At 40.7% G+C, this 12,128-nt stretch overlaps 1 protein-coding gene across 3 annotated transcripts in view; it reads left to right on the top strand.

Annotated features, from left to right (window-relative positions):
* The window catches only part of LARP4B (La ribonucleoprotein 4B), an 80,686-nt gene that overhangs the window by 46,204 nt on the left and 22,354 nt on the right, over positions 1-12,128 (top strand). For all 3 annotated transcript variants that reach the window (XM_029077845.2, XM_029077844.2, XM_029077843.2), the window contains 4 exons: positions 4,596-4,740; positions 5,055-5,210; positions 6,919-7,000; positions 9,276-9,412. In XM_029077845.2, the coding sequence (XP_028933678.1) occupies positions 4,596-4,740; positions 5,055-5,210; positions 6,919-7,000; positions 9,276-9,412 (520 nt within the window). The remainder of the gene's footprint in view (positions 1-4,595; positions 4,741-5,054; positions 5,211-6,918; positions 7,001-9,275; positions 9,413-12,128) is intronic.

Genomic DNA, 12,128 nt, shown 5'->3' with positions numbered 1-12,128 from the left:
ATAGCTTTAAATCTAGCAGTTAGCTATTGTGTATCAAGTAACATTTCACATTTGTCGCATTATTTGATGCCATGACAAATTTTACCTGCTCATTTGTATCTTTAAACTAAAACATTTGAAAACTGATGTCTCCAAGTTTCCTGGTGGACAAAATGAGATTTCAAAAGTTTTACTTGGTCCTTCTTCACAGACATTTATTTGGAGCAGGAAAAATAGCCACTAAAAATCCATATATGGATTAGTATTGCCACCTAGGGGATTTAAAAAAATCGCTGATTTCTGAATTTCTTTATTTTATATGATGTCATATGGAGCCATTTAATTTCCAATTTTAAAATTCTGGAAATAATATCTGAATGCTGTGTTTACAGTAATGAGAAATGAAAAATTATTGAGCAATCTACACAGCCTTTTATCAGAGCTAATTGGGTTGAGACCTCACTGAATTAATTGAGGCTAAGGCTAGTTCAGTAGAACGTTTTAACAACCAAGCAAAGTTGAGTTTGACTACTTCAGCAGACACTCCCTCAATGGGACTCAATCAGTCATACTTTTCGAATGTCTAAATTAGCCTCCGTTCAAAATAAGAAAGGTTTGGATAATTGGCCTATTAATGTCTTAGGTTAGAGCACCATGGCGAGGAGAAATTAAAGTAATATGGTTCCTCTTCCTTTTTGTTCTTCTACCCTTTTTTATTTTTAAAACAAAACTGCCGCCATCAAACTACTGGAGGCTTTGCATTAAATGACGATGATGATACTATTGTGCGGCAAAGAGCGGAAGCCTCCTGTGGGCAGAACCGGGATAAGATCCCAAGACTCCAGATGATCAGACCATTGCTCTTTCCACTTGGCAACAGAAGGGCTAAATTTAATGTGCAAGGGAGTGGGAGAGCCTGGCATGTTTTGTGAATGTATTGGATTTATTATAAAATATTTTGTCTTCAGGGTGGGTGAAAAGGCCTTCAACTGTCAACTGGACAGTGCTCCCTGGGTCTTGCAAAGCTTCCCCTTTCCTATTGACTTTCTACAGTAGGATCATGGTTTTGGTTGTTGGTCGTCCCCCGTCCCCGTCCCCCCCCCTAGTTTTTTGTTTAACAGCACCACCAAAATATACCCCCTACTGTTCTTTAGGGCGGGTAGTCATTTAAGCCGAGTTAAATTCCTCGAGTAGCTTCAGCCTTCTGTACCACACGTTGATGCACTTCTGAGTTTTCTTAACACTCCAGTCAGGTGACTAAATATTGTACAAGGAATTTAGGCTGACATTCTTAAGTTGCCAAACCCACTTAGTCAGCTGTGAAGCAGCACATATTGCTTCATGGACTAAAGGTACTCACTTAAAATACTGTATTTCACTTCATTTCTGTGATGGCCCAACATGGTAACACAGCTTTAAATTCAGTTGGCTTAATTTATCCCTTCCTGGGGTTTTCCGAGGGCTCTTGATTTCTTGTCCTGCTTTGACATTTTAATCACTGGCTCCATCTCAAAATTCTCTTTGGCTTTGTTGTAATGACAGTTCTATCCTTTTGTAACCATGCTTTCCAGTCACTGACTCCTCTTCCTCTCCTTTTAAATGTGGCCGTCCTTCAAAGCCTGGTTCTGGGAGTTTAAGCTGTTGCCTCTTGGTGAGGTCATCCACTGCAGTTGTTTCAACTACCACCTCTTTGAAGATAACTCTTAAATCTTTCTCTTGTCCTAACACCTCCAACCTCCATATTCCCATCTATCTGTGGGCTCTCCAGTTGGTTAGCCCACTTCCACCTACAGCTAATTGAAACTGAACTCCTCATCTTCTCTACCAAGCCTTCTCCACCTGTCAACTTTCCTCTCCCTGTCAACCACCTACTGTTCTCCCCCATCTCTCAGTTCATAACCTTGGTGTCATCTTTGACTCCTTTTGTTTTATCTGTCTTTCAATATGGCTTCAAATCCTGTTGATATTTCTTCTGATATTTCTGCTCTGCCTACTCTTCCAGTCTCACTGCCATGATCTTTATGCAAATGTTTAGCACTCACCTCACCACTGTATTCATGCAACTTCCTTCTTACTGTTCTCTTCTAATCTCTCTTCCCTCCAGGGCATCCTGCATTCAGGATTATGAGTCATCCTTTTTAAATGTCATCAGATCACATTGCTTCCTTCCTTAGAAGTCCTCCTGCATCCATTACCAGTATTCAATCTAAATTTCTAATCATTGGATTCCAAGGTCTTTACCAGGTGGCTTCCCCAAACATAGGGAAACCAAGTCTTATTGGCACCCAACAAATTCATGCCCCAATTCTCTAGGAGAATTTTTCACAACCTCCCTCCCACCCTTCTACACACATTTAATTTTTCACCCAAATCTTCATTTGCACATCTATGTCCCTCTTGGGGAATGCCATATCCACTCTTCTTTGCCAAGTACAGACCTTCTTGTTCTTTAAACCCTTCACTTTATCTCACCTCCAACATGAGACTCTCCCTAATCTGCAACTACCCTAGCAACTACCCTATCGCAGCTTCTGTAGAATTTCCTTGCATTTACTATTTCCGTTTGCCGTTTCCTAACGTTTGCATATGCTATTGAGAAACAGCATGGCATAGTGGAAAGAGCATGGGCTTGGGAGTCAGAGGTCGTGGGTTCTAATTCCAGCTTCGCCACTTGTCAGCTGTGTGACTTTGAGCAAAGTCACTTAACTTCTCTTTGCCAGTTACCTCATCTGGAAAATGGGGATGAAGACTGTGAGCCCTACTTGGGACAACCTGAATACCTTGTATCTTCCCCAGAGCTTAGAACAGTGCTTGGCACATAGTAAGTGCTTAATAAATATGATCATTATTATTATTTGAATAAATATTTGTAAACTTGCTACAGGTTTTTGTGTACATTTCATATTACATGTTCATTTCTCACCTTGCGCCCCATAACACTGCACTGTTGTTCAGGGGTTCCCAAGTCCCTTAATTGTCTCATAATAACCTCCGGTGCCTAGGACCATGCATCGAACAACAGGTGCTAAATCAATGCTGCCATCTGCCACTACTCTTTTTATTCATAGGTTGTATGAATGTCACAGCGTGTTAGAATAAAAGTTGGAAGGAATCTGTGAGAGGCTAAATTTCCCAGTCTTTCTTTCTGGCAGTGAATGTCGTGGGGCATATGGGTATCAAACCCCCATGTTGGTCCGTCCCCATGTCTTATCCCCAAAAAGCAAAGGAGACTTATATGGTTGAATTGAAACTTCTCCTGCTTTCAAACTATTTATAAGCAATATTAATACTTCCTCCTGTCCTTATTGGATGTGGAGGAAACCTGTTTAGCATTTTTCTAATAAAAACTCTATAGACTTGAAGATAGTTAAACCACCAGATCTAAACAATTGAACTCCTAAGCGTAGAGTTATGTTATAAATCCTATATTGTGCTGTCATAGAGCTTTAACATAATTTAAAACTATCTTTCCTTATGCATGTTAGTGATTACATTTTCAAAATTAGATTGAAATTTTTTTAATGTTATATTTAGCTAACTTGTCAACCGGCCTATTGTGTTCATTTAGAAGTTTTGTTGCTGCTTTCTGTGTCTGTGAGGCCCATTTTACCCTTAAGAGAAACAAACTGTTGTCAGAAATTAAAAGCTTTAGTAATAGTGGCACAAGAGCAGAGTTATTAAAGGCCTCCAGGTTATTCTAGGACAGGAAGAGTCAACAAGTACTAGGACTAGGATTAAAGAAGAGGTGTGTACAACTGCCAAGAAGTAGTTCAGGTGAGACCAGCCAAAAAGCACTGCGCACTGGGGGAATCAGTCAGTAGATTTCAGTATTTTTTTTTTTTTTTTACTGATTAACACATTAAGTGAGTTCTAGCTACTCTTAACCAATTTATCTTTGAGAGCAAATATAAAATGAAGTGAGGCTTAAGTGAATATGCCAGTTTAGATAACCAATTTGCTCATCAGATATCTGGTTATCCTGGGAAGTGGAGTGTTAATTGCCTGCCAATTAGTTGTAAATTGAATATTCTTTTGAAATGTTACTGAACATCCAAAGGTCTATTTAAATGAATTTTTTTCAGTGAATATAAGAAAATGTTGCTTCAGATGTTTTTATAAAACAGTACAGTTTTTTAAAGCTACTCACTTATCTGTAGAAATACTAGTACCAAAACTTTTGCTATTCCAAGTTGTAGGAATTTTCACTTTTCCATCTCATCTCTGCACTTATCTTACTGAAATACCCTTGCCTTAAAGAGGACTAGTTTTCTGAATTAGCATTATGAATAAATATGAAAATGTAGCTCGATTTCCAAATTTGAGGTTTTGTTCCTGGACCAGGATCGATTGCTACTCAGTAACATGAGTGCATTTAGATGGCATGGGTTGATGCCAGAGCGATTAGTCCTTTCTGAGTGGCCCTGTTACACTGCCACCATCTTCGGATCTAAATCCGCACGAAGAGATGGAGCTTCGGTTCTTTTGGACCCCTTTTCCAAAATCTCCCACTAACCATGAGTTTTTAAGCCGCACAAACTCTCTCCATTTTGTTGTGCCTCGGTAGAATTCCTAAATTTCCAAGTGTTCCTCAACATATTCCTAAATGTCTTTCGTAGGAGTCCACCAAGGTTTCCGAATTAAACCCTAATGCAAAAGTATGGGGAAATCATATGCTACACTTGGAAGCAAGTGGTTCCACTGGTAGTGTGAGTAAAACCTGGGAAGAAATACCAGACCACCCTCCAGATTCCTGCAAAGAAGGTAAGCTTTAAGTCAGAAGTAGTAACATGTTCTAGGTTGCGTAAACCTAATCGGTGGCTTTACATTAGAGCATGTCTTTGAAGCTCAGATCTTAAATGCTGAGAAATTGGCTGGTGCCTTAGCTGTGCATTGTGGTTTCTTGGGTTTTAACAGAAAACATTATAAAATGTTTTCACTTCATTCCAATAATTGAAGTAATTAGAGTAACTAAGAGTATAAGATTTTTTTGAAAAGAGAAAATCTTCAGTCTCTCTCCCCTCCTCCCACCTTCCTCCTCCAAAATCCCTCCTTTTGGGGGATAATCCTCATTGTAGGATTGGATGCCAATGGCGATGGTGACAAAAAGCATCAGAATGCAGTGTTAGCAGAACTACAAGAGCCATCTCTAACGGTGTCAGACCAGACCGATATGAACACTTTGGCTCTGGATCATTCCGAATATGAATCTCTGCCTGAAAGCACCCAGACAGGTAAAAAGGCTATTGATGTGATTTTTTTTTTTTATGGGCTCTGTTCTTTTTTTAATCTCTGAGCAATTAGACTGCCTATTATTTTCTAAAGTAATTCTGTAGTGGTATGTCATGACTCATGGGAAAATCCTGCAGTGTGAATTAGGAGTGCTAAAACATTGCATTTACTTAATTCCCATATAAAATATACACTCAAAAACTACCCTGTCCAGGCTTTGTTACATGTACAGTGTTAATGGTGCTAGCGTACTCCAAAAAATACTTCAGAGTTTTATCGCATGGAACAATCAGTCAGTAAATCAGTGGACGCTTCCCAGCTAAGCATGTGGGAGAGAACCACGGAAGTGAAAGACATGATCCTTGCCCTTAGCCTACAATCTAATATGGGTGCCAAACAGACTTCTTATTTGCAAATAGTGGGAGCAGGAGGAAAAGCAAGGATATATAACCCACGGTGTCAAAAGTACACAGGGGTGAAATTGATGAATAACTGAGAGGTAGTCACTCCATGGGGCCGGTGGGGATGATTGCCACCACCGTTCTTCGACCAGGACTCCCAGCCTTGTTCTTCCCAGATCCCTAGTAAGGCCTGAGAGTTTGAATCAGTGCTGAAGACCTGAAATGAATGCTTACTATGTGCTAAGCACTGTTGTAAGCCCTTGGGAACATACAAGATAGGTCACAGTCTATGGAGAAAAGGCATTCAGTCACCATTTTAGAGATGAGGAACCTGAGGCACAGAGAAGTTCAGGGACTTGCCCAAGCAGGCAGGCTGGCGAGCCGGGATCTGTTCTCCCTCTTAGATTTAAGCAGAGAAGCAGCATGGCCTAATGGAAAGCACACAGGCCTAGGAGTTGGAGAACCTGGGTTCTTGTCCTGGCTCCACCACTTTCCTGTTGGGTGACCTTCGATAGGTAACTTAACTTCACTGTTCCTCAGTTTCGAGTTTTTACAGTAAAGCTCAAAGCTGCAATATGTGCCCTGGAAATCTAGTTCTTGTTGTGAATGGCAGTCCCCCTTTGGCAAAATGAGGGTACATTCATATCACACCTGCATTCAAGCCTGAACCAGCTGCCTCTTCTACTTAAAAGCCCTAATACAGTTTCGGGGTCTGGTTAACAATGCCTTCTCCCCTTTTGCAAATGAATGTTAGATTTGGGGGCCAAAGGCACAAAGCTGATCTTTTCATAGAAGGCCCATAAAATGAAATCTCTTGTGAAAATGGCCAAGCATTTGCATTCTCCCTAATAGGCATACTACAGTGAGTCCTTCTGGACAGAAAGGTACATTATTTGCCTGCCTCTCCCTCCTATGTTATTAGTTTGCCATGCCCTTATTATCGTGACCCACTGTTTAAATAGGCCAAATGTATTCGCTCTGCAGTGTGGACTTTTCCTGTGTCTTCACCCTCCCTAAAGCTTATGGAACATAGGCGTTAAAGAGTGCCATCAAACTCTAGAGAAGATTTGATTAAGAGCCAAGTTTATAAATATTTTTTCAACACATTTTCCGTTTAGATGTTGTTGTTATTCTGATGAGTAATTGGTCGTAGGCTGAGGAGACTTGCTGTTCTACCTTTTGAAAGAAGTGATAAAAGTTCATTTACCTGTCCAAGCATAATTTTGAATTTGAAGCAGCTTTATTAGCAAGGAACTTCTGTGTGTGTGTTTTGGACATCCCTCCTTTATTCAAGTTTCTTCTTTTTTAGGAGGAAATGAGCATCTACAGCCAGAGGGTCAAGAAGACCTCCGGGAAGTGCTTAAAAAAACACTGGAATTCTGTCTGTCCAGGTAAATGCGTAATGATTTACAGCGAGTTAATCATGTTGTAATTATGGTTCATATTTTGTAGTTATGCATCATTTGCAGCAGTGTTCATAGGAAGGAAATTGGGTGTAGCTAATAGATTCACCTTGAATATTGGGCCTATGCAGTTTGATGGATAGAGGAGCAAGCCCACTGCACCCTTTCCCCTGGCCACACCTGACCAGTTTTTGCTAGTGCCCCAAATCTTGAGTCTTCCAAGTATGGAATTTTTCTTCTAAGTCAGGGGAGAAGAGTTTCTTATGATATTTAATAATTTTTCTGTTTTGTAAAGATTTCAGAATACTCAAAGAACTCCCCAAACTTGTAAAATCGCTCCCTTCTTTGCAAACAAAGTCTTTGTGGTAAAGAGCAATGATTGCCTCCATCACAGAAGCCATTAAAAATGTGTTCTGCTATCACTCCAGAGCCCTGTGCTTAACACCTTCCTCATTGTCCCTACTATCTTGGAGTGCCAAGTCAGAGGAGATCTAGGGCCTTGGGGCGCTGCCACTTGGATATGAAAAATAAAGCACGCATACTGAAATATCGAAGAGTTGCCTCCCACAGAGACATTGATCTGTGCACATGCATTACAGGTCGATCCTCTTCACCCGCTACTCTCTGCCTTGTCCTCTTCATTCCTCCCAGGCCAACATTGTACCGAACCTTGCTTTTGACACTGCTTTCTCCATACTGGAACCACCAACCCCAACCTGGAGACCTTCAGAAAGACTTGTTAAAATCCCATCTCCGCCAGTAAACCTTCCCCTGGTAGTTCCCAACACCCCAAGTCACGTGGATTTATCAGTCACCTCTAGCACTTATACATGTGAATATTTATACACCCCCTCCCAACCCAAGCACTTATGTACATATGTATAGTTATGATAGTGGTCCTTGTTAAATGCTTACTATGTGCTAAGCACTAAGAAAGATATAAGGTAATCAGGTTGGACACAGATCCCTAAACCACCTGGAGCTCAGTCTCCAAGTGGGAGGGAGAGCAAGCATTGAATCTCCATTTCGCAGGTGAGGGAACTGAGGCACAGAGACGTTAGGTGACTTGCCCAAGGTCACACAGCAGGCAAGTGGCAGAGCTCTGGATAGAACCCAGGCCCTTTGACTCCGGGCCCATGCTCTTGCCGTGAGTCATACGGTCATTTCATTTCTTCTGATTATCCCATTTGTCAATCATTTTATGTCTGTGTACCCCAATAGCATGTAATCTCCTTGTGGGGAGAGAACCTGTTTCCTGCTGCTCTTGTACTTTCCTGAACAGTTAGTGCAATGATTTGCACTTAATCACCTTTACCCTCAGGTCCCAGGAATGAAATCTGGAAGTAGACCCTACGTTCTGAAGTTTCATGCCAGGACCCCGATTTTTGATCCATAAAGAGTTGCATTCTTAAAGTCCTGTTTGTTCTGTAATTGTGATGGGATGCAGGGGAGAGAGGAAGGGAGTGAGTTGGGAATAAAGTACCCTCAGTACACCATCTCTTTACTGTATCCTTTATGTTTTGTAACACAAGCTCAGCACCAACTATATCTGAGCATTCTGATTCAGAGACACAGTTCCCACCCAGTTGTTCTTGCAGTTGAAAATAAATTATGTGAGTTTAACAGGGTTGCTTAATAGCTTATGGGAACACTTTGATATGTTTAAATGTTCCCTCCTGGTGCTGATTGTGTTTGAGATGAAGCAAAGAGTAAATGATCTTTTTAATCCTATGTTGTTACACCAGATGGACATTTTGCAGTGTCTTTTTTTCAGGAGCTGGTTTAACCCTACATCATTTGATCAGATGCCCAGTTTGAGCCAACAGCATTCTTTGCTGATCCAACTCTGTGTTGACTTTCCATTGGTACTTTAATTTCACTGCACCGTCACATGTACTGCATGTATCAGATGGAAGGCTCCTTCCAAATATACGAGGTTTATTGGGCAGTCAGTTATCAGGCAACCTTCCCTTGGTTTTTCTCAATATTAGAAGAGATGGAATGGACTCCTTGGTAGAAAAGATCACTTTTAACTGGTCTTTCGTCTGGTAAAATCAGTGCCTTTTATCTGTAGTTAATTCTAATGTCTGTCTTGCCCCTCTAGACTGTTAGATCTTAGTGGGCTAACACAGTCTGTTATGCTCTTTCACAAGCTTAGTACATCCTAAGTGCTCACCAAGTGCTCACTGAATGATTACCACTTCTTTAAATATGTTGCTTTTGTTTACAGGAAACTGAAATCTGTCCTGTTTTCTTTCAACAGAGAGAATCTTGCCAGCGACATGTACCTTATATCACAGATGGACAGTGATCAGTATGTGCCAATAATAACAGTAGCTAACCTTGACCACGTCAAGAAACTCAGTACTGATATGGATTTGATTGTTGAAGTGCTGAGATGTAAGTGAATGGCACTTTTTATAACTGGTGTATGTCTTGGGTTTTTTTCCCCCCTCATCTATTCGCCAGGTGTCTTATTTTGGAATTGGTGGGGTTCTGAAATACCATTCTGCCTCTCAGTATTTTTATAGGAATTTTTTGTAAGTGATCTGAAGAATGTGAGTAAGGGTAACAACTTACCATTAGATTGCATTGTGTTTGAATACTAGGCCTTCCTCTTTCTTTTTCTGTTCCCTCTGGCCTGCCCCTAATAGTCAATAATACCCGCACTGGGTGAAACTCAGTTAATTTTCAGATATTTCCTAGATGAAAAGTAAAAAAGAAAAAAGTTACTGGAGAACTTTATTTTAAAATGTCACTGTTAACAGTCAATTCTATTCTCTTCCTTTGACCTATAAAGCTAAATAGCCCTCCTTTTCCTCTCCTCCTCTCTCAGGGCCATAGAGGGAGAAGAAAAGATCTCCTCCTCCTCCTCTCTCCTCCATATTTTCCTCAGTTGAGGGAGGAATGGCCACCAGCAACTGTGAAGGGTTTTACAGACAGCACCAGGTTGCTGCGGCACCCCCGTTAGTGTCGTCCCTCGGCAGCCAGCTGTGCCCCTCCCTCTCCCTGTCCCCCTCTCCACCATCCCCCAGCTCAGCTCCAGGCAACAGTTTTTGGAACCGTGCCACTGGTGTTTGTGACTGTTGGTTCCAGAGATCCCCTCCCTGGAAAGAGAACAGTTAGGGAGATCATCCATAATGGGCTGCCTTCTGCAGGCTTTGCAGAACTCATTTATTGATTGACAGAGGAAAGAGAGACAGCTGTTCTTGAAGTGTGGACAAAGTAGGTGACAATTACCTTTCTTTACCTGAAAGCAGTATACTAGTATTTATTGAGAAAAGCTACTACCTTTCAGTTAACTAGATCTAAAGATCTAACCATACAATGGATGTATTTAGCTGACCTCCCTGTTCATACACAACTGCATTCCCCGAAGAAAAGGAAATCCGATATGCTCTGCTCTATTAAAATAAACTGACTTCGTAAGGACTGCTTGCAAACTAGGACAAGTGATACTTTTAGTAACTCTTCCCTCTACTGCTTTCTTCTTTGTCCAGGGTTCATTTAGCCAAGTTTTATTGTTAAAAAGTTTTGTTTTGTGTGCATCTGGTGCTTAAAGATTGCCATGATTACTAATAAGTTAAGGTATAAATGTTGAGAGACTTTGCTGCATGTCTCCAAATCTCAGTCTTTGTAGAGAAGCAGCGTGGCTCAGTGGAAAGAGCATGGGCTTTGGAGTCAGAGGTCATGAGTTCAAATGCCGGCTGGGCCATTTGTCAGCTATGTGACTTTGGGCAAGTCACTTAACTTCTCGGTGCCTCAGTTACCTCATCTGTAAAATGGGGGTTAAGACTGTGAGCCCCACGTGGGACAACCTGATTCCCTTGTGTCCACTCCAGCGCTTAGAACAGTGCTCGGCACATAGTAAGCGCTTAACAAATACCAACGTTATTATTATTATTAATTTTGACTGCCCTGGATGACTGCCTTCGGCCACTTCACAAAACTTAATTTTGGTTTTTTTGGTACTCTGTTAGAGAAAGCATCAGACGTTATTACAGATAAAGCAATGACAGTACTGGCAGATTCTACTCTAATAGCCTTCTTCCAGTCAGCTCATAATGTTTTATGCACAATTTTTGTTGCTCTTCCCAATATCCATAAGATTAGTCAGGCAGTTTTATCTTTCAGGTGGTGGTTTGTCTTGAGGTAAAGTCACTTTGATTTCCTGAATGCCCTCTGACAAGCTGAAGTTAATATTTCTCTCACCCTCCTAAAAATAAAAAGCAAATTAAGAATATTTCATTATTAATTTAAAGATAATTCAAGGAATTCCACAGTTTTAGTTTCTTCCTGTTGAGTCGAGTGAATTTAAATAACTAGTTGTTTGACTCCTTGTGCACCTTGAACAATCCATTAACATTGCTTCAGTGTGATGTTATGCTAATGAATCCTCTTCAGCAGCCTACCCTAAAAGTCAGGTCTACCTCTTCTGCTCTGCTTTAGAAATGAGGAAGGACCAATATCAAGAGGTAAAACCTGGATTCATGAAAAGTGTAGCCTCCTTGTATTTTGATTGTTGTATTTCCCTTGTAACTGATGAAACGTTAGGAAAGTGTGAAGAACTGTATCAAAGGTATTGTGATCGTGGAGCCAGCTTCATGGCTCCTGTCAAGAGTGTGACTTTAAGATAGGGGATTTGCCCTTGAAAAATTTATATCTCTGGAGAACATTCTTCCTCCCCCAAATCATTAGCTGTGTTTGATTATTTTTCAAATCCAGACGTAAAAGTCTTTGAAGAAGATTTCTGTTGATGAGTTGGTGTTACATATATGCACGCTCTCTCTCTAATATATATATACACACATAACATAACATACATATACACACATATGTAATGTGAGTATGTAATTTTTCCTTCACTATTGTAATAGGCTCCTTTAAAAGGGACATGCAGCTTTTAAATTTGAAACAACAGTGCTGCATCAAAATTTCATCACTCTTAACTGCTACTTTTTATAATGTCAGATTATTATACGTTCTGAAGAACACAACCCTACATAGCTATATCAGTAACACCCAATACAAATAATCATGTTTGCCTAAAGTGTTTGAAAACAGCATGTTCCAAAAGTATGCTCATCAAAGTAGTGTTGGCGCCCCCCCCCCCCCA

Source organism: Ornithorhynchus anatinus, chromosome 13, assembly GCF_004115215.2.
Source record: "Ornithorhynchus anatinus isolate Pmale09 chromosome 13, mOrnAna1.pri.v4, whole genome shotgun sequence".
NCBI lineage: Eukaryota > Metazoa > Chordata > Mammalia > Monotremata > Ornithorhynchidae > Ornithorhynchus > Ornithorhynchus anatinus.
Note: the sequence above shows the minus strand (reverse complement) of the source record. Positions and strands in the feature narration are given on the sequence as shown.